This window comes from Oncorhynchus mykiss, chromosome 17, assembly GCF_013265735.2.
Source record: "Oncorhynchus mykiss isolate Arlee chromosome 17, USDA_OmykA_1.1, whole genome shotgun sequence".
Lineage (NCBI taxonomy): Eukaryota > Metazoa > Chordata > Actinopteri > Salmoniformes > Salmonidae > Oncorhynchus > Oncorhynchus mykiss.
In genome coordinates, this window is record NC_048581.1 from 32843677 (window position 1) to 32866090 (window position 22414).

At 42.3% G+C, this 22414-nt stretch overlaps 2 protein-coding genes across 4 annotated transcripts in view; one reads left to right on the forward strand and one right to left on the reverse strand.

Annotated features, from left to right (window-relative positions):
- Positions 1-452: 452 nt before the first annotated feature.
- Positions 453-1828, reverse strand: map1lc3c (microtubule-associated protein 1 light chain 3 gamma). Its single transcript, XM_021568208.2, has 4 exons — positions 1671-1828; positions 1533-1588; positions 1337-1443; positions 453-1078 (listed from the first exon to the last, which is right to left on the reverse strand). The coding sequence occupies exons 1-4, from the start codon at positions 1729-1731 to the stop codon at positions 871-873; spliced, it is 432 nt and encodes a 143-aa protein (XP_021423883.1). The 5' UTR covers positions 1732-1828; the 3' UTR covers positions 453-870.
- A 715-nt stretch (positions 1829-2543) lies between these two features.
- strn (striatin, calmodulin binding protein) overlaps positions 2544-22414 on the forward strand; it is an 86964-nt gene continuing 67093 nt past the window's right edge. For 2 of the 3 annotated variants that reach the window (XM_021568210.2, XM_021568212.2), the window contains exon 1: positions 2544-2947. In XM_021568210.2, coding sequence (XP_021423885.1) covers positions 2726-2947 — 222 coding nt within the window. In that variant the 5' untranslated portion in view covers positions 2544-2725. The remainder of the gene's footprint in view (positions 2948-22414) is intronic. The other variant, XM_021568211.2, reaches the window with a different exon arrangement.

Consider the following 22414-nt stretch of genomic DNA (forward strand, 5'->3'; position numbering starts at 1 on the left):
GCCTGGATTGGCAGGTAGAATAGTCCCCAAACCCTCTATTGGTTCATTAAGCAAAACAAGTTTAGTCAAGCACAGATTTCAAATAGTACTATAGAGGTCTGATCCCTATATGGCAAAAGGGGACCCATACTGGATTGAATATGAATAGTTCTGCGTTAACACTGGCAACCCAATTCGGATCTTTCGACCAATCAGATATGTACAAGTACCTTGAGGTAGTATAGGAGTCGATTTGTGCAACCTGTCAACAGGTCCTTCCTTTATAACTGATGCCTCAGAGTTCCTATTGAAGGCAATGTCCAAGTCTACACACGTCAGAGAAATTAAATTAAAAATGAGCATTTGAGTGACAATATTTGTTGCGGATATCGCTGCGCAACGTCGTTTGAAGTGCTAAATTTGCCCAATTTTAGTTTGACCAAATAGAGAATAATTCAATGTGCCATCTAACCCGCTGTGAACTCACTTTAATAACCAAACATTTAACTTCAGCTGTTTGAAGCTGGCTTACAAACAAAAAAGTTGAAAAAAACAACTCAGGAATAGCACACAGAACAGATCTACCGCTTATTAGACATGCTTTGAACGAGAATGACAAATCTACAACTATTTCTTTGCGAATTTGATTGATCGCCCAAAAGGTTACACATTTCCGCTTAAATTAATCTGGCCAAAGTCATGTAAATCAGAGCATGATCCTCAATAAAGTTTGAAACATTTATTACCTTAAAAACAATACAAAAACATTTCCAGAGTAATATTAAATAACCTTATATATAAATTGCATTTCATATCTATACACGAAGTTCAGTTATTGGGCCTGCCAAAAGCTGAGGCCTCACATTATCCAATCCTGCAATTTAGATCTTCTCAAACATTCCCAGCAATTGGCACTGACTCTTCGTGGATTTCAACACAATAACCAAACATTTCTTGAGAAGCATATGTCATGTAGAGAAATCCATCGTCATCTTTGTGGTCCTTGTAGACTTGCGCCATGGTAAGAGACATGCTGGCCAGGCCGCTATTATTGATGAGCAGGTAGAATGCTTGACTCTGCATCAGAGACATACGATTTCTGAAACGAGAACGTACAGCAAGTATTGACAAGTCTAATCAAATGTAGAAATTCACGCACAAACGCAAGTCATTATGATTCATTTAAGAAAAGTGACAGTCGCGCGGCACTCGTGGCCGATTCAGATCAGGTGATTACCAAGTTTGAAATTACGCACGAGTTCTCCCAACCAAAAACATGATGATTTAGGTCAATTTCAGTCATGATAATCCACGCTTAACAAATTAAACATTCACAGCAAAACACAACGAGACACACCTTATAATGGTAACAAACTGAGTCATGGAAAGTTCTTGTGGGACCAGGAATTTCGTTTTATCAAGAGGCGGCAAGTACTTCTCCCGTTGATACCGTTCAATTATAACCTGTGTATGGTTGGAAAGATCACTTTTAGAAGGTGCAAATTCAATGGAACTTCAGGGTAGAATAACGTTTTAGAAATAAGCGAATTTACCGGGATTTTAGTTGGAAACTTCGTTCGGATCCCCGCGACCTCCTGTTTTCTCGTGGCTGTTTGGGATGGAAAACGTGGTTGAGATTATAAAGCACTGCATAGCCTAACACATGCAAATTATTACATAAAATTAATCACCAAAGCTTTTTCTCTGCTTGAAGGACTTGGGGTGCTGTGGTTTCTCAAATGGCGGCATCATGTGGGCAAGTGACTCCTCTCTTCAATTCCTGCTGTCTGATCTAGACTATAAGATTTGACCACGCTGATCCGCGAACTGAAATTAAATAGTGTGGTTGCAGTGACGTATCACATGATTACCATGGGGTTGTGTCAGCACGCATCATATGGCTAATGAATTGACCGTTCATTAATGAGTCGGAAGTGTGTAAAACCAATCCAAATGCTTAAGATCTAATGAAATACCTGAATGTAATGTTTAATGTAATATATGTTTGAAAAAAAACAATACATTTTGAATTACTAAACATTATATAGAGGTAATTTGGTAATTCAAATATCTTACACACAAATCATACATAGAGGCCTTATAATATTCTCACACTAAAGTACGCCCTATCATGTGTAGGCAACATTTAGTTTCATGTATTTTCTTGGATTTCAAAGGGCATGAACTTCAGTCAGGGGGTCGTGGGTGATAGGCGTGTGTGTGTGTGCTATGTAAACAACTGGATGAATGGCTCTATGGAATGCATCGATAAATGAATGGAATGTGCTATAATATATGGAATATGGCTACCACAGATACACTTCTGTAGCATACATTATGACCTTTCCAATTTCAGATACAAACAACTAAAGAAAAAGACAGCAAAAGAGAACAGGCGCATTTTAGTGTGAAAAATGCAGCTCTAATCTTCTTTGAACTTCAAATTCCATTATGCGTAGGATACGGCAGTTGTCAACACCACGCGCATATATTTTCGATTGGCTTATTCCAGTGTGAATCGTTGAAATCGACCAATGGGTAAAGAAAACTCTGGATGTGGGTGGGAGTTCAGTGTGAACGTCACCAATTGACAACTGGCTGCTCAGAAGTGAGTGTGCCTGCCCAGTAGAGAGAGCTATAGTTAGCTATTTCCTTTCATATCACAGGGGCGGCTAAAGGAAAACCCATTCGTCTGAGCACGGTCGTGCCAGTTTGCGCGAACCGAATCCACACACCTGGCCTGGGCATGGACGAACAGGCAGGGCCCGGCGTGTTCTTTAACAACAACAACAACAACTCTGGTTTGCCTGGCGCTGGCAAAGGACCGCATCAGCCTGGCGACGTCGGTGGCGGAGAGGCGGCCAGGGCTCATTACAACATTCCGGGGATATTGCACTTTCTGCAACACGAATGGGCCCGCTTCGAGGTGGATAGAGCGCAATGGGAGGTGGAGCGAGCCGAATTGCAGGTAAACCACGTCAAAATGTCCCGCTTATTTTTGGTGGGGGTTTACGGTGCTGAGTCCGCTCTAGGAAGATTGACATTTGTGTCAGGAAGCCTACTCGCGCGCTACGGTCTTTTGTGGCGTGAACTGCTCGAGCTACGTAGCTACTAGAGTAGTCTTGGTCGGATGACATTAGTCACTATAGCACAGGGTTTCCCAAACTCGGCCCAGGGCCCCCACTGTGTGCACGTTTTGGTTTCTACCACAACACAGCTTATTCAAATAACCAACACATCAAGCTTTGATTAAATGTAAATCAGTTGTGTAGTGCTAGGGCATAACACAAAACGGGGGACCTTGCCTGTATTGTACCGTACACAACTTTTAATTTCCAAGTGTAGCCTTCTGTGTGCAAATTATTCACTACCATTGTTTTTAAATGATATAAGGCTATCCAAATGTGGTCAGGCAGACCCAATGACCTGTCTGTCCTCGATGAATACATACGTCTTGGAATGCAAAGAAACATTGCACGATGCAGTCCAAAGATCTACATCCCATTCTCAATAATATTGGTTGTCGAAATGTCAAGCACAAGTGTATTGAACAAGCAACTCATTAGGCCTACACACACACTTCATGTTATTGAAAGCTGAGTTCACCTGTGAAGTGCAATGGCATGTCCAGTTTAAGTCTGTTGAATAATTGACAGTTATCCTTATGAACAGCACAGTTGACTCATACACTCAGTAGGCAGTGACATTAGTTTTTGTGCCTTACGACTTGTCTTAAATCTATCAGAGGTAAGGCTATTAGCATATTGTGTAGGCCTTGAGTGAGTTGTAGTTCCCAAATATATATTTATATTTTATATATTTGGGAGCTACAACTCACTCAAGGTCTACACAATGTAAGTAATCCAGTCAATTGAAATAAATAAATCTATGGATTTCACAAGACCGGGAATACACATACCTTTAAAAAAAGTAGGGGTGTCAGTAACTGGTGTGACCGCCACTTGCAGCGCAATAGATCTACTTGCATGGGGTTGATCAGGCTGTTGATTGTGGCCAGTGGAATGTTGTCCCACTCCTCTTCAGTGGCTGTGCGAAGTTTATGAATATTGGCGGGAACTGAACCACGCTGTCGTACATGTCGATCCAGAGCATCCCAAACATGCTCAAAATGGGTGACATGGTGAGTGTGCAGGCTATGGAAGAACTGGGACATTTTCAGATTCAAGGAATTGTATACAGATCCTTGCGAAATGGTGCCGTGCATTATCCTGCTAAAACACAAGGTGTTGGCGGCGGATGAATGGCACAATAATGGGCCTCGTCACACCATTGATAAAATGCAATTGTGTTTGTTGTCTGTAGTTTATGCCTGCTAATACCATAACCCCACCAACACCATGGGGCATCTGTTGTGGTCTGCGGTTGTGAGACCTGTCGGACGTACTGCCAAATTCTCTTATACAACATGGGTAGAGAAATGAATGTTCAATTCTCTGGCAACAGCTCTGGTGGACATTTCCTGCAGCCAGCATGCCAATTGCATGCTCCCTCAACTTGAGACATCTGTGGCATTGTGTTGTGACAAAACTTCACATTTTTTAGACTGGCCTTTCATTGTCCCCAGCACAAGGTGCACCTGTTTAATGATCATGTTGTTTAATCAGCTTCTTGATATGCCACACTTTTTATCTTAGCACAGTAGAAATGCTCACTAACAGGGATGTAAAAACAAAAAATGGTTCACAACATTTTAGAGAAATAAGCTTTTAGTGCATATGGAACATATCTGGGATCTTGTTTTTCAGCTCATGAAACAGGGGACCAACACTTCACATGTTGCGTTTTTACATTTTTGTTCAGTGTACATGAGTGCCTCCGAACATTGCTAACCAAGGCCAGTGCCAAGTGCTAGGCTAGGCAACCGATTGTGCAGATCTAACGTAGCGCCCATGCACTATCGTCAAGGCTTGATGTTTGTATTAACGGGAATGCATGTGTCCCCGTAGACCGGCTCGTACATGAAGCTTCCTCTATTCAGGCCGCAAAGACATAATTTTCCTACTTAACTAGCTTTAATGGCGAGAAGGTGGAGAAAAAAAAAAAATATGCATACTTTCTTCATGAAACACAATTTTCCACCAACCATTTTGGATTTTCAGACAATTTAGGATGTACACCGTGTTCAGCCAAGGGTGTGCAACATCCAGAATTGAAAATGGTGGTGTAAAATTGTTTCATAAAGAAAGTATGCTTATTTTCCCCCTAAAATTCTGCCTTCTAGCCATTAAAGCTAGACAAAATAGGCATTTTTTAAAGGGCAATGCTTGATCAGATTCTAAATGAACTATGTGCATCATTTACTTTGTTTTGATTGAGGCAGGACATTTTCAGACTTTCATTTCTTATTATGCCTGGAAGAAGGAGAGCGAATAGACCTAGATGTCGAAGTTTACCCTCCTGATTCCGGAGAAGGTTTTTGTTTTTTTTAAATTTTCCTCCCCATTTACTTCTAGTGCTTATCAGTAGTAGAGGGAGCTCATTGGCAAGTGACAAATGAGTGTCAGAATCGCTCCACTGGCAATGAGCAGAAAGCAATTTAATATCGTAATGCATTTGTTCTGCTGCCGTGCCACTATATAGTGTAGTAGCGACCCTGCATTCGGTTAAAGTCTTAGCTGAGCAAATGTAAAAATCGAATTGACCGGATATACAGTGCCTTCAGAAAGTATTCACACCCCTTGACCTTTCCCACATGTTGTTGTTACAGCCTGAATTTAAAATTGAATGAATTGAGATTGTGTGCCACTGATCTACACACACAACCAACCCCACAATGTCAAAATTGAATTTTGTTTTCAAAATAATTAATAACAAATTAAAAGCTGAAATGTCTTTGAGTCAATAAGTATTATGGCAAGCCTAAATATGTTCAGGACAAAACATGTGCTTAACAAGTACCATAATAAGTTGCATAGTTGAATGGACTCACTCTTTGTGCAATAATATACTGAACAAAATGTAAATGCAATATGCAGCAATTTCAAAGATGTTGCTGAGTTACAGTTTAATATAAGGAAATCAGTCATTTGATTTTTTTTTTGTTTTATTATCCATCCACTGGGGAGCCAGGCCTAGCCAATCAGAATTTGTTTTTACCCACAAAAGGGCTTTATTACAGACAGACAGACTCCTCAGCACCAAATGCTCACTAACAGGAATGTAAACACATTTGTGCACAACATTTGAGAGAAATAAGCTTTTAGTTTGTATGGAACATTTCTGGAATCTTGTTTTTCCGCTCGTGAAACATCGGACCAGCACTTTTACATGTTTTTGTTCAGTGTAGTTCTTAACAATTTTTGAATAATTATCCAATCTCTGGTTTTACCCCACACTTGCAATTCTATGTAAGGTCCCTCAATTGAGTACAGAATTTCAAGCACAGATTCAACCACAAAGACCAGGGAGCTTTTCTAATACCTCACAAAGAAGAACACCTATTGGTAGATGGGTAAATAAAAAAGCAGACACTAAATATCTCTTTCAGCAAGGGGAAGATATTAATTACACTTTGGATAGTGTATCAATACACCCAGTCACTACAAAGATACAGGTGTACTTCCTAACTCTGTTGCTGGAGAGGAAGGAAACCGCCTAGGGATTTCACCATGAGGCCAATGGTGATTTTAAAATGGTTACAGTTGAATGGTTGTGATAGGAGAAAACTGAGGCTGGATCAACAACATTGTAGTTACTGCACAATACTAACCTAAATGACAAAGTAAAAGAAGGAAGTCAGTGCAGAATAAAAAATATTCCACAACATGCGTCCTGTTTGCAATAAAGCACTAAAGTAATACTGCAAACAAGACATTAACTTTATGTTTGGGGCAAACACAACACTGAGTACCACTCGTCATATTTTCAAGCATGGTGTTGGCTGCATCATGTTATGGGTATGCTCATCATCTGAAGGACTAGGGTGTTTTTTAATTTTAAAAAAATAAAAAAATAAACAATCGAGCTAAGCACAAAATCCTAGAGGAAAACCTGTTTGTCTGCTTTCCAACAGACACCGAAAGAGACATTTATCTTTCAGGTGGACAATAACCTAAAACACAATGCCAAATGTACACTGAATGTTCCTGAGTGGCCTAGATACAGTTTTGACTTAAATCAGCTTAAATCTATGGCAAGACTTGATCAACAACCACTAATCAGCAACCAACTTGACAGTGCAAGTTAAAGTTAGTTAGTTAAAAAATAATAATGGGAAAATATTGTAAAATCCAGGTGTGCAAAGCTCTTAGAATACTTCAATCAAGATATATTAGTGTTTTATTTTTCATCTTTTAAATCATCTTTTTAAATGTTCTTTCACATTGACTTTACTGTATTTTGTGCAGACTGTTAAAAACAAAAAACAATGAAATTAGTCCCAATTTGTAACACTGCTAAATGTGGGAAAAGTCAAGAGGTGTGACTGTAGGGTTTCACTCTGCAACAAAAGCTTTTCCCTTCTGGAAACTACTGGAGAAAAATGTAATTGAGCAGATGGAGATTCTGAACCTTCGTTAATGCCCTACTCAACAAGCTGACCTGGAAGTGCCTGCGTTAAAACAACATGTTGGTGGGGAATGGTCCCACAGAGTGCTCAACATTGATGGCACAGAGCTTTAAAACAATGTTTTTCAACGTACGTTAGTCGCTAGTATGTGAACACCGGTGGTCAACCCACTCCCTGTTTCCATATCCTTGTGCAGGAGTGTTGTGACACACCAACCTGGTCTCAGAGCATTTCGTATTATTCTGTAAGTAATCCTCAACACTATATTTAGTATGATATGTTACGTTTTGTATGGTTTGTATTAATTTGTGGATGTCCATCACCTATTTTGTATAAAACACTAAATGACCAAAAGAGCATTCGTGAGGTCGGGCACTGATGTTAGGCGATTAGGCCTGACTTGCAGTCGGCGTTCCAATTCATCCAAAAGGTGTTCGATGGGGTTGAGGTCAGGGCTCTGTGCAGGCCAGTCAAGTTCTTCCAGACCGATCTCGACAACTCATTTCTGTATGGACCTCACTTTGGGCATGCGGACATTGTCATACTGAAACAGGAAAATGCTTTCCCTAAACTGTTGCCACAAAATTGGAAGCACAGAATCGTCTAGAATGTCATTGTATGCTGTATTACTAAGATTTCCCTTCACTGGAACTAAGAGGCCTAGCCCGAACTATGAAAAACAGCCCCAGACCATTATTCCTCCTCCACCAAACTTTACAGTTGACACTATGCATTGGGGCAGGTAGCATTCTCCTGGTGTCCACCAAACCTAGATTTGTCCGTCAGACTGCCAGATGGTGAAGCGTGATTCATCACTCCAGAGAACATGTTTACACCGCTCCAGAGTCCAATGGCGGCGAGTTTCACACCACTCCAGTCAACGCTTGGTATTGTGCATGGTATTCTCAGGCTTGTGTGTGGCTGCTCGGCCATGGAAACAAAAAGTTATTGTGCTGGCGTTGCTCCCAGAGGCCATTTGGAACTCTGTAGTGAGTGTTGCAACTGAGAACAGACAATTCTTACGCGCTTCAGCAATCGCCGGTCCGGTTCTGTGAGCTTGTGTGGCCTACCACTTCGCGGCTGAGCCATTGATGTTTCCACTTCACAATAGCAACACTTACAGGGGCAGCTCTAGCAGGGCAGAAATATGACAAACTTACTTGTTGGAAAGGTGCCATCTTATGACAGTGCCATGTTGAAAGTCACTGAGCTCTTCAGTAAGGCCATTCTACTGCCAATGTTTGTCTATGGCGATTGCATGGCTGTGTGTTCAATTTTATACACCTGTCAGCAACGGGTGTAGCTGAAATAGCCAAAACTGCTAATTTGAAGGGGTGTCCACATACACTAGAGATACTTTTGTATCTCTGGGCTGGGTACTTTTCAAAATGGGCGCCTTCGTGACCATTGCTGTCGGAGTTGGACGATCACTGACAGGCACTGGCCTAGCATTTTGACCCAGAAGTACTGCTGTTGCACAACACTGGGAATCCATGACATCACATTGAGTGTGAGTGTGTTAAAGAATCACTGTGAGCCTCTCTGCCTCTGCTCCTCCTTTGCCCAAGAGGATGTCTGGCATCATCACCACTTTTCCTTCCCTCCTTCCCCGCACTATAAATACATTGCAGAGTAGGCGAAGACGGGAGTGGGTGCAGGAAGAAACAACCAATGGGAGAAAGAACCGACCAATACTCACCAGCATGTTGGGAGATCTGTTTTTTTTCTCTCGCTTTTTTTTTCTGCATAACCCACACTTAATGTAAGTGCTGGGTCTCTGAGGAAACAGTACATGGGCCTGTTCAGACTATTTCTTTGCCTTGGCTTGCACTTGGGAGCCCCCCCCCCCCCCCCATCTGAGCTGCTTGTCAGTGTTTGGTATTCAACTCCCTCCGACATTTGAATAATAGTCATTTTTTTCCTTGTTCAGAGACGTTTGTCGTCGAGAGGGCGGCCCAGAGGCGGCCCGCGTTGTTGGGATCTCACGGCTTGTCGGCTTCCGCGTGACCCAATGACCCATAACAACCAGTATGAATTTTGACTTCAAGTGAGTCATGCCACAGAGCTGACACTGCGGGTGTCGTGGCTCCCTGCCCCGTCGTTAAAACGGAGCCCGGTGTTTTTCACAGAAGCAAGCTCCAGGCTGAATCTCAGGTAGCTACTACCCAGTGCTGGTGAGGTGTGAGAGGGCTTTTTTTGTGTGTACATATTCCGCCACACTGACTAGTATACTAGTCGATGTGTTACGCATACTCAAGATATTACTACTTCCTAGGCCTTTTCTGGGTCATCACATTTTGTCATTTCCCCACAAGTGTTTATTCCAATGACTCCCTTCGACCGCCCTGGAACAGTATGTCCATTTGTGAATGTGGGAGTGTGAGAAAGTCCTCTCTGAAGGAGAGTGTGTGCTTGTCTCCAATGGCACTCCATTCCCTATTTAGTGCACTACTTTTGACCAGATAGCTTTTGCACCCTATTCCTTTTAAAGGGAATAGGGTGCCATTTGGAAGGTAGCCAGAGAGTGTTCTCTCAGGCAGTTGGGTTTACAGTAGCTCGGCACCTCCAGTCTATGAGTAACCATGTCTGGTATTCTAACAAGAGGCCACCCTGCTAGCCCTATGAACACCATCACTGTGTTTTACAGGTGTTTATACCGGAAGGGACTGTCTGGCACTGTGGACAACACTGCAGTATTCATACTTGTTTTACTGTGTTATTTCTTAGCATTTTATTCCACAAAGCCTTTAGATGATTTAGAGATTATACTTCACGACTTGTTTCACGACATGAATAACTTTTTACTTCAGTTTCAGACCTCCCTCTGTGCGTGGATACTCAGTAAGACGGAGCTGTTTATTCAAAACGGTAAGAGGTCACGGGCCAATAGTTAGAAAAGGCGACATCAAACCAACTCTGCAATCTCAATTATAACTCTGCATAATGTAAATGTTTTACTGAATAACACCTTTTTATACTTTCATGATTTGCATACCACCATGCTTTCAGTGTGTGTGTGCCATCATATCATGACACTTAAATTATGCAAAGTTATGTAAATGGAGATAGGCTATGGGGGGGAATAAGGCCTGCAGGCTACTATTTAAAGTATTACTGCTTTGGTGTGTAATTCCAATGCCCTTTATCTTTTTAAGTATTCTTTTTTTTTAGACCTATTTTCATCTCACTAATTAAATGACATCGTCAAGAAATCGATGTGCAATAGCCGTAGCTGTGGGTAGACAGTATGCCTGGGATTATGCATAACTGACTGCTGGTCAAGGCAAAAACTGGACCTTGCTGTCATTGCAGCGCATATGTCAAATTCCAGATCGCTGTTTTTATGGCTTCCTGTCATCATCCCATGTAATGAGGTAGTTTATCATAAGACCAGACTATTCTCCTTCTGCTGTCTGAGGTACGTTTATTTGCTCAGAATTTGCACATCCACCATGTTTTGATGACATGACACAAATCGGTATACTCGCCACCATATGTTCAGGAGATCAATTGACACCCAGGCATCAATTTTCCCACTCTGGGGAGAAGGCGTGGAGTCCATCAGACTGGGGATAGTGCGTCTATAAGCAGTCTCTCTGACCTCTGGATCGATGGCGGAGGGGGAGAATTGAGACCGAGCGCCCCCAGAGGCTGACGGTCTACTCCATTAGAACTCGTCTAGCAGCTCCAGAAACACTTGGCCCTGCCACAACATTTGGCAGGCATAAATAAATCTCATAAACCAATTTTAAAATTTGGAAATATATTCTCCTGCCATTTGTATCCTAAAAGTGTGACAGTACGAATGGTACCTCACCTCCAAAGCATGACAGACTAGAAATAATCCAAATTAGCTAGGTTTCCATTCAATTGGCGACAGATTTTCCACGTGAATATTGTAAGATCTGCATTTTCCCAGCAGAGGTGGTTTTCCATCAAACTGACTTGTTGTGGATAGAAGGCTGTGAGTTATGTAGTGCAAATAAAAAGCTTTTTCTAGGCTTACGTTTTCATGTACCGAATATTATTAGTATTTTTTTTACTCTGCTGATGCTTTTGTTACAAAAACTTATTTGATAAATAGCTAACTTTCCCAAGCTGTTTTTGGTGCGTGCTCTCTAGACCAGTGGTTGCCAACCTGTACTGCAGGTGGTCTGCAAATGTAGTCTTTATTTTTATTTTTTTCAAAAATAATAACAGTTGGGAGTATTAAGGGTATTATAAGCAATTTTACATTACTTTTCACAATGCTAATTGTTTATAATAATAATAATAATAATAGTCCTTTTAAGTTGTTACATTCACTGCTATAATTGACTAAGTTCGACCAGCAAGATATTTTGTTTCAAAATGTGACTCTGCAAATGGTGGTCCTCGAGCTTTTAACAATGATTTGGTGGTCCCTGGAACAGTAAAAGTTTGGGGACCACTGCTCTAGACAACAGTTCGCTGGTAAAGTGGACAGGGTATGTTGTATGATGAGACAAAGATAAGATCATTTATTTTATTTTATAATAGTCAGCCAAGCACCGATCATCATGTCTTCAGCCTACAAATAATAACCTGGATCTATTTGAAATTTGCATTCATTTCATCACCGTGCACTAAACCACCATTGTGAAGTTCATCATGACTCCTATTTCGTCTGTGCGTAGTAACTTTACATGTACATATAACCTCGACTAACCTATGCCCCTGCACGTTGACTGTGTATCGATGCCCCCTGTATATAGCCTCGCTACTGTTATTTTAATGTTGCTCTTTAATTATTTGTTATTTCCCTCTTTTTTTATTTAAGTTCATTTTACTAAAAACGTTCTTAACATGTATTTTTCTTATCTTCATTGTTGGTTAAGGGCTGGTAAGTAAGAGTTTCAGTGTAAGGTCTACCTACACCTGTTGTGTTCGGCGCATGTAACAAATACGATTTGATCTTCCTAGTAAACTATTCATGCTTTTCCACGTCATGGTGGGAGGACAACACAACTTGTCCTCTCGTGGCTCCAAGTTCACCTCGACATAATGGTTATTATCTCAATATTCACTCATAAAACGCTTCCAATGCAATTGTAGCATAATCTATTTCACCGGCCAAAAAAGTATCATGTGACTTGGGATGGTTGACAACCAGGCGGGCTGCATTGTTCTGGAGTTGATTTATGCGTCAGCTAATTCATCCAAGTTAATATGGTTGGATGGAAACCTGGTTATTGTCTAACGTTTATTGGTGGATAGGTTTCTAGCACGCACAGGAGGCTTTTGAGATTAGTGGGGGTTTTTTTTAACCAGTAAAAAAAAATCCCTTTTGCTATTCTGGGAGAGTGCAGGTGGCTATTGTTTTTAACCCTTTCTTTGAAGACATGCCAACACCAAAAAGGCTTTTCAGAATTGTACAGGAGCGCCTTGGAATTTGTTTAGCTTTTCTTGGTCCACTTGCTGTTCTAATGGAGTATCTGTGGCCTAATGTCTCACGTCACCTTGGCGTCTTCGCTGTAGCGGTGGAGCTGAAGTGCTGACAATGTCAGGTATAATATTACTGCAGCAGTGTGATCACGGAAGAGCCCTGCCAGCAGTTAGTGTCACATTCTCCATAGATTTGTCTCCTGACATTGGAGATGGAGGGAGTGCGGGCTTCCTCACGTGTCTGGACAGGTGAATGCACACTGCTCTTGTCATGTGGAAATCACAGCAGGCTCCCACGCGTCATTTCACAATTGCCATTAGCAATACCACCCAGTCTGTGGCAGTAATGCTGCTGACTGGGGTTTTCAGGTTTATACCCCATGATGCGTTGTCTAAATAATGTAACTTATATTTTAGTAATTTAGCAGAGTGACTTCAAGTAGTGAGTGCATACTGTTTCGTACTGGTCCCCCGTGGGAATTGAACCCACAACCCCGACGTTGCAAGCGCCATGCCCTACCATCTGAGCCACACAGGACCACTTGTTGGGGGTATTCTTGGGTGGATGCGTGGGATTGAGACAACGCATGCTTCTTAAGCAATGATGCATCACACGAGCACCTTCTCGCTTCTGCAACACAGGCCAAAGCAAAGCCCAGGTTTATACTTCTTCCCTTTGACGTCATTCAGAGGCTCCCTTGTAAGGAATGGTATGCACACCTGCTTGTTTTGCCATGTAATGCAAACAGCGGAGCCAAATGCACCACACCCTGGGTCACTCCTAAGCACCATAAGCACTTTACTATTATCGTCAACAACAGGAGGTGCCTGGCAGACAACGCTCTGGAGAGTGGCACTGAGGCGTCCATCTTACAATGTGTTCCGGGCCCGTGAGTGTGTAAGAGTGACTTTGGGTTTGTGCAAGAGCAGATGTGAGTTCTGGCATCCCTGTGCATTGTAAACCTGATGTATGCCTAATGAATGTATAGAGATGCAGTATTTATCTTACTATACTCTTTTTTTTAAATGTATTTTTTATATATGAATCACATGAATTACAGGTCATCAGTCCAACTGATTTACCATGTAAGTATAGTACTGTTTTTGACCACTATAATCAGTTGATTCTTATAACCTGGATCATGTGATAATGGCAGCAGCGATGACACATTAGTGATGGATGAGATTGGACTGGTGACCTGATTTCAAGATTCAGTTAGATAGCCCTCCGAGAACTAACTGGTTGCTCCACTTAGCCAAGTGCTCCAGCTCAGTAGCCGTGTTGGACACACAATCATGCATACAGGTCCTAGATCTTTCTGGGGGGCTTGCTGTTGCTTTAAGAAAGGGCTTTGGGTAGAGTGGGAGACCCTGCCACCCCTGCAGTACATAGCAAGGACAACTGACGTGGTAGAAGAAAAGGATGTGGAAGCAAGAGAGAGACTAAAAGAGACTTCACTTCACGTGGAGTCGTCAGTTCTCACTAGTCGGCACTGTTAACTTCTTTCTGGCCCTTGTGATATTATCCATGGGTTACAACTCATATGGCAGTTGTCATCTGGTCCTCAAGCGTGTGGACCAGATGACAACAGGCTGAGAGCGAGGCATAGAGAGAGAACATGAGAGGAGGGTGAGAAGTCGTCAGGCTCGCACCACAGAGCGAGATGGAAGAGAGGGCCCTGTGGCGTTCTCCAGACAGAAAGTACTTCCTTCCTACTCCCTTCTTCGTGCCCCTCAGGGGAAACCGAAAACCAAAAGGGGATTATGAATCCTGTAATTTCCATTTTGATGTAAACAAGAGGACTAAAAACAAAACACCCGCGGCTTTCCTAGTCTCCCAAAAAATCTCCTCAGTTTGTCAAAGCCCCTGGTTGGTCCTTCTCCTTAGGAAATTGTTTTGATACATTTTTGTTTCTGATGTTTTATTGACATCATTTCTAGAGACTGTCGAGCAATATAAAATGGATCTGGGTGTATTGAATTAACCATACCATTAAACACAAATGTTTCCTTTTGAGTTAAGTAATCACACAGGCGTATGCGTGCTCTATCCTCCAGATGCTCTTCAATGTCGGTTGCCAGATTAAAAGGAATCTGAGCAGACAACGTGTGTGTGCCTCGGGGACACCACCTACTCTTGTGGTCCGCAGTCTCCACACACAGCGTTGGTGTTTACACTCTGTGTGTGTGTGTGTGTGTGTGTGTGTGTGTGTGTGTGTCCTTAGTTCAGACAGAGCGTGCCAGGGGACTGCTCCAGCCGTTTCGGTATTCATCTGAATTAAGGTTCAGCACTGGAGAGAGACCGAGCCGACGTTAATACCACTTTGGCAAAGTCTGCTGTTGGCTGTCATGTTTCTTGTTTTGTATTGGGAAAGTCGGTGCTCTCTCAAGACTTCATCTAGCAGGCTACCTATAGAGGGATTTTCACACTACTGAGTCAAACTGCACAGAGCTGACCTGGTTATGTATCCAGCGTTGCTGCTGTAACTGCTTCACAATGTGAAAATAAAATACCCGAGCCGGCACGGTTGGCTTTGGATCGTCACGATGGTGTGAAAAGGGCATAGCAGGCATCAAGGGACAGGGGATACATAAACTAGGAACGCTGATTAGCTCTTCATCTTGGCACTCCTTTGTAAATAAAACAACTGCATTGTCATTAAAAGACTGACTATTCAAATCCAATGTACCTGTAATCACTTTGGAGATGTTTTGACGGTAACTACAAGCCCTAGAGTTACATACAGTAGGAGTTTGGGATCGAGTCTTTGTCTTGCAGACCGACCGATCTACAGATCACACGGAGTCGTCATTTAGGATGCCGGGGGATTTGTAGGTCAGTCAGGCTGCAGTTGCCAAATGCACTTGAACTTCTCCCTGAGAGTGCACTGTTAACTCCGCAAGAATCCTTGGCCGTTACTCTTCTCCCTGTTGGCCTTGTCGGCTCCAATTGCTGCCGCGTGGCACAGAAATGGCCCGCGGGATGCTCTTATCCAGGTTATTAAACAAAATGAATTGAGACACTTTTGCGCTGTGGCTTGTCAATGAGCGTCCGCTTCGTTAAGCTGTGCTGAAGGACCGACCAGAGAGGAGAATTCAGGATCGCCTTGTGCCAGGGAGGTGAAATACAGTAATAGTAAAACCTTGTTCAGGTCCTGTATGTATCAAGCGTCTCAGAGGTAGGAGTGCTGATTTGGGATCAGTTTTGCCTTATGAATAAGGTTGCATGGATGGGGGCAGCTGATCCTAGATCAGCACTCTCATGCTGAGGTGCTTGATACATACGGCCCCTGGTATCTTAAAGCTGTTGAGGTTTTGTTTTTTAGTCCTCTAAATACAGCCACTCGTGAGTGACCACTTTCCGTTTGCCTTACAGCACCTCTTATCTGTCAAAGCTGTTTGTGTGTGTGTGTGTGTGTGTGTGTACATCACACACGCTCTTCTAATCCCTAACCCCGGTGCTCCCCGCTACTCTATTGTGACATGGAGGGCAATACTGATTTGGCCGTGCCCTCTATGTATATTCTCCCACAGGCCCGCGTCCTGTCAGTCATATTGTCACATTCAGTATTCCACAAAGACCTTTAGGTCGTTGAAATTGAGCATGGTTTTGAATTGAGCTATAGCTTGACAACTCCATAGTCATTATGTAGTATTCTATTACTTCCAGATGAGTTTAGTCTCTTACTAAGCCATGAAACCAAGTGTTACATTATACTAATGATATATCAGTCAACATAATGGCGGCGGCATTGCTTGAACTAAGCAGCTCTGAAACTTTTAACGGTTGAAATACATTTTGTGGCTTGTTTACTTGAATCGTGGACTGTCTATGGACCGTGTGCATAAATGTGGCACAATAAGTTAAACGCAACAGTTTTGTTGGCTTCTGCTGTGTGACTGACACTAGAGAAGCTTTTTGGACTCTGCAATGCCTCGCCATTGATTGGCTGATGTTTTTGGCGGGATAATCAGACTGCTTCCGTAGACACGACCGCTTTGTTTTATTTCAACACAACCTGTGCAAGACTTCACTGTAGAGCTAACCCCGACTGGCTGGCTGTGATCAGCTAACCACTCTAACCACAACTTTCATCTTCTCGTTCTTACTCACTTAACCACCTCGTAACGGCCGCCGCTCAATGCCCCGTAATCCTTGGGAGTTGACTCTTGTCAGCCGCTGCGAATCAAAGGTACAACGGGCGCTTTGTGCCTATGTGAGCCACTATGTAACTCTGGTTAAGCTCGCCCACATACCGTCGCCCACAGCCACTTCCTGTGTTAGCATAGCGAGCTAGCACTGCAATGTTGCGTTCAATCTGTGAGTCCTGGCTGCTCTCTCAGGCAGAAAGACCTGTATTTGGTGCCTCAATACCATCTGGGTGTATAAGCAGTGTATAATCTCAATTTGGGCCAGGTGTAGCCTAGTGTATGAATGCTTTATGGAGTCTGTTAGAACCAGAATGTACTAATTGCTCTGATTCTTCTGCCATGAGCTGCTGAGGTTACTGAACATAGAGGAAAATGAAGTCCCACTCTACAAGGCAGTCCTTCAACAGTTAATTTTGGGTGTTGTCATTTAGTGTAATGGATTAATAATTGTCTGACAGTTAGTGTGTTGGATTTCCTCCTCCCTACTACTGCACCATATGTTGTAACACCTTACACTCTTTGTAGGAGCCTAAATCATATTTCCTCATAAACTCTGTCCGCTCTTTTGTATTGTAGGTAATGAATGTCCTTAACATTGACTTATTTTGGAAATGCCAAAGACAACAATACAAAGGCATAGCTTTTAAAAGCCTTACAGGATAGGCTATATCAGCTACCTATACTAGTTGTGTGTGTGTGTGTGTGTGTGTGTGTGTGTTTGTTTTCATGCATTTCAGGCATACACTCCACTGAGCTTCTCAAGCATCAAGGAAAAAAACAGAACGTACTGTTTTAACAAGCATTCAGTTCCTTATGTCAGCATAGCTGCTCCTTTTCCCGAGGGCCTTGCTGTTTTCGCACATCAAAGGGGAGTATTTGAGTACACGTGTTTACAAGTGCGGCCGGGACCAATTTAATGCTAATATGGCGGTGCCCGCAAAGCCGGGCGAACTGGCCAGGGAGCGGGGGCTTTAGTCCCGTAAACATCATGGTCCCACTGAACCAGACCTTACGTCATGTCTCAGGCATTTCTAACCCTTCCCCCTTTCATTCCTCCCCGCCTCAAAACTCTTTCCCCTGCAGCTTAGTGGGACAGAGAGGATCGGCAATGAAAGACCCTGACTTATATGTGATTGGGGCGACACACAAACCCCACCCCACTCTACCCAAGCCCAACTCCACCCCCTCTGACATTGCCTCCATGCTCCAGCCACAGCTTAGTGGATCAGCGACTGTGTACAATTTACAGACCTTCCCTGCTGTCTAAATTCTCTAGTAACTGTATACTTGTGGACTTCTCCCCATGCATTTGAAAGCATTCCACTGTATTTATTCTACCTTTTTTAAATCCATGAAGGGAAGTAAGCAAATGCACACTTGGGCAGAAGTGTAGAGGATTGAGACGCAACCGACTTGCATGTAATGGGGTTACACATTTTCTCCACTGTCATGATGATTGGTTCCCACTCGTCAGTTGGTCCTTCTGTTCTGTGCAATGCTGTACTGCACATCACAGGACTAAATTGCAGGGTTTTTCTCAAGCCTCTCTCGTGTGTAAGGCAGAGGGAACAAGCGACACGTGAGCTTAAAAGGTCAGAACATCAGTGGGCGCAGACTGTCTGGCATCATAGTGTAGTCAGTTCACTCCTTCCTTTCACTTATCTACTTGCCTCCAACTCAGATAGTCCACTCAATAAAAGTCTACAGCCAAAGAACGTCAGCAAACGAAAAGCTGCCTGGATTTACTTAGTTTGTTCAGTGAGCGGCTTGTAAGTTGTGCATATTTAAATGTAGGCCTAGTCTTTGCTCTATATACTCTTTCTGAACTCAAACACACACAATCTGCAAGGGCTCCCCCTCCCCTCTTCTCCCTGCCCCGGGCTCCCAGAGTTTCGCTGTTCTAATTAAAGAGCTGTTGCCCTCAGAAGTGTTCTCATGTCAGCGCTCACCCCAGGGCTGCTGCGTCACGCCGTTGTTCATACCATTCCAGAAGCCCAGCTCTTACCTTCTATCTGAGCTGAACGCAAAAGGCCTTGTTGAGTTTACTCTCCACTCCTCCCTTCCTCCTCCTATCTATTAGTAGCGGTTACTGTGGCGCTGGGGAATTTGGGTTCATCACCATGCCAGTGCTGTGGGTATCCAACTGAAGGTGGTGTGCATGTGTGAGTGAGAGAGTAAAATATTATTTGTTATTTATTCTCCCCCTGGGGGGGAGGGTTTCTCTCTGTTTCCTCTGACGCTCCAACATTTTAGCATAGAGATACTTTGCATCACTCCGGTGTAACCACGGCTGGTTTACGGGAATGCAGACCATCCACACTGTCTAGAGCAGAGATCAGGATCTAGTACAATGGATCTAATCAGGCAGATCTTGCAAAACACATCTGTTATTACAAAACAAACCTGTAGAGGAAATACTGAAGACGTGCATTCCCTCCCTAGTATGAACGAATGAAATAGTCGCTGTGTTCTTCGTACATTTTGAGTTACCAGAGCTGATAGCCTTTGGTGTCGGTGTTTTCAGGTTTCTACGGTTACCTAGATTTAGCATTTCTATCAAAGGACTCATAAGTACAAGCATGAAGGTCATAGGAGCATATCGATTTGGGTGTCAAACGAAAGCTAAGAGTCTCAATATTTTTTGTGGAAATAAAGCCATAGATAAAAATGTATCTTAAACAGGCATAAGTAAAGGATTTGATTTCTGGGTAAACGGATGGAAAAGTGGGTATTAGAAAACATCTACCAGGAAAAAGTATCAGAAATACATCAAAACACAATGTTGATGCGAAGATCTCTGCCAACTAATAACAACTCTTATTAATTTGTTTTGGAGATTGTTTACCTTCTGTAAGTTTAAGAAATATTGCCCAGTGTCTTGTCATTCTGTTACCAAAACCCCACATATCTTTAAGATATTTTCTAATTTCTCTCCCTCATGAGGAGGGAGGATGATGAAAGTTCACAGAAGTAACAAGTGATGGTAGACCTACCAATGAATTATATTGATTTTACTGATATCAATTTTGTTCATTTATTATTAGGTGATTAAATCCCGTAATTCCATTACCAAATTGGTAACAGAATTAACAAATGTTTTTTTTTTCCCTCATTTTGTCTGTCATAGTTGAAGTGTACCTATGATGAAAATTACAGGCCTCTCATCTTTTTAAGTGGGAGAACTTGCACAATTGGTGGCTGACTAAATACTTTTTTGCCCCACTGTCCTTTCAAACTCAGTGCCTCTTTGCTTGACATCATGGGAAAATCAAAAGGAAAACAGGACCTCCGAAAATAAAATGTAGACCTACAGAAGTCTGGTTCATCCTTGGGAGCAATTTCCAAACGCCTGAAGGTACCACGTTCATCTGTACAAACAATAGTATGCAAGTATAAACACCATGGGACCACACAGCCGTTGTACCGCTCAGGAAGGAGACACGTTCTGTCTCCTGGAGATGAACGTACTTTGGTGCGAGAAGTGCAAATCAATCCCAGAACAACAGCAAAGGACCTTGTGAAGATGCTGGAGGAAACCGGTACGAAGTATCTGTATCCACAGTAAAACGAGTCCTCTATCGTCATAACCTGAAAGGCCGCTCAGCAAGGAAGAAGCCACTGCTCCAAAACCACCATAAAAAAGCCAGACTACGGTTTGCAACTGCACATGGGGACAAAGATCGTACTTTTTGGAGAAATGTCCTCTGGTCTGATGAAACAAAAAATGGAACTGTTTGGCCATAGTGACCATCGTTATGTTTGGAGGAAAAAGGGGGAGGCTTGCAAGCCGAAGAACACCAGCCCAACCATGAAGCACAGGGGTGGCAGCATCATGTTGTGGGGGTGCTTTGCTGCAGGAGGGACTGGTGCACTTCACAAAATAGATAGCATCACGAGGAAGGGAAATTATGTGGCTTTATTGAAGAACATCTCAAGACATCAGTCAGAAAGTTAAAGCTTGGTCGCAAATGGGTCTTCCAAATGTACAATGAGCATACTTCCAAAGTTGTGGCAAAATGGCAACAAAAGGACAACAAAGTCGAGGTATTGGAGGGCCATCACAAAGCACTGACCTCTATCCTATAGAAGATTTGTGGCCAAGACTGAAAAAGCGTGTGCAAGCAAGGAGGCCTACAAACCTAATTCCGTTACACCAACTCTGTCAGGAGTAATGGGCCAGAATTCACTCGACGTATTGTGGGAAGCTTATGTAAGGCTACAAGAAACATTTGACCCAAGTTAAACAATTTTAAAGACAATGCTACCAAATACTAATTGAGTATATGTAAACTTCTGACCCACTGGGAATGTGTTGAAAGAAATAAAAGCTGAAATTAATCATTCTCTTTACTATTATTCTGACATTTCACATTCTTAAAATAATGTGTTGATCCTAACTGACCTAAAACAGGGATTTATTTTACTAGGATTAAATGTCAGGAATTGTGAAACTGAGTTTAAATGTATTTGGCTAAGGTGTATGTAAACTTCCGACTTCAACTTTTTATATTGTGATTCTCACTATTCTTTGTGTATTGCGATTCGATACTGTGATTTTTATTGCGTTTCAACCATATTGCTTACCATTGTCTGCTGCAGAGGGACAAGAGGGAGCCATGAGGATCAGTTTTAATCAGTCATGGAAGTAAGTGCCGAAAATAAATTGGCTCCCTATTTAAAAAGATGGGGAACACGCAATAAAGGAAAAAGTGTTTGTGCAGATACATCCAAGTAGCGCAAAAAAAAGTGCAATGTTGTCAAATGGATATAATATCCAGATATGTAACTAACCATATTTTTTTTTACTATTATACTGAACTCTACTCTGCTGTGCTGCTCTGTGATGTCCAAACTTGTGAAGCATGAGAATGACATTCATATACATAATGCATTTCTGTGTAGTACAGTTCAGGGACCCATGATGTAATTTCGTTACCGTGTATTCGGAGCAGATATTTAAGTTTTTGGAAAACGTGGTCGAATACAAAACTGAGGGAGATTTGACCCTAATTCCATTAACAAAGTTTGCGTCTGCACAGTTCTTCCACTAAATTAGTTTTTGTAAATTCTTCAGTTTAAATTGTTAAAAGTAGTCATTTTGTATAGCGTTGTATGATTGGTTAACCTTTTGAAATCAATGGTTTTTGTTTGACATACATTTTGAAAGAGAAAAAACTGAGTCAAAGCGTATTTCCCTTACCATGGAATGTCCCTAAGGTTACTGGTCCTCAGCTCACTGCCAAATGGTTTAACTTAAATTCTAGTTTGGACTGAACACATGTAGGCCTATAGATATCACTTTGTATACAGACTGTACGAATTCAGCCATGGTCCTTTTGGCATACGCTTTTT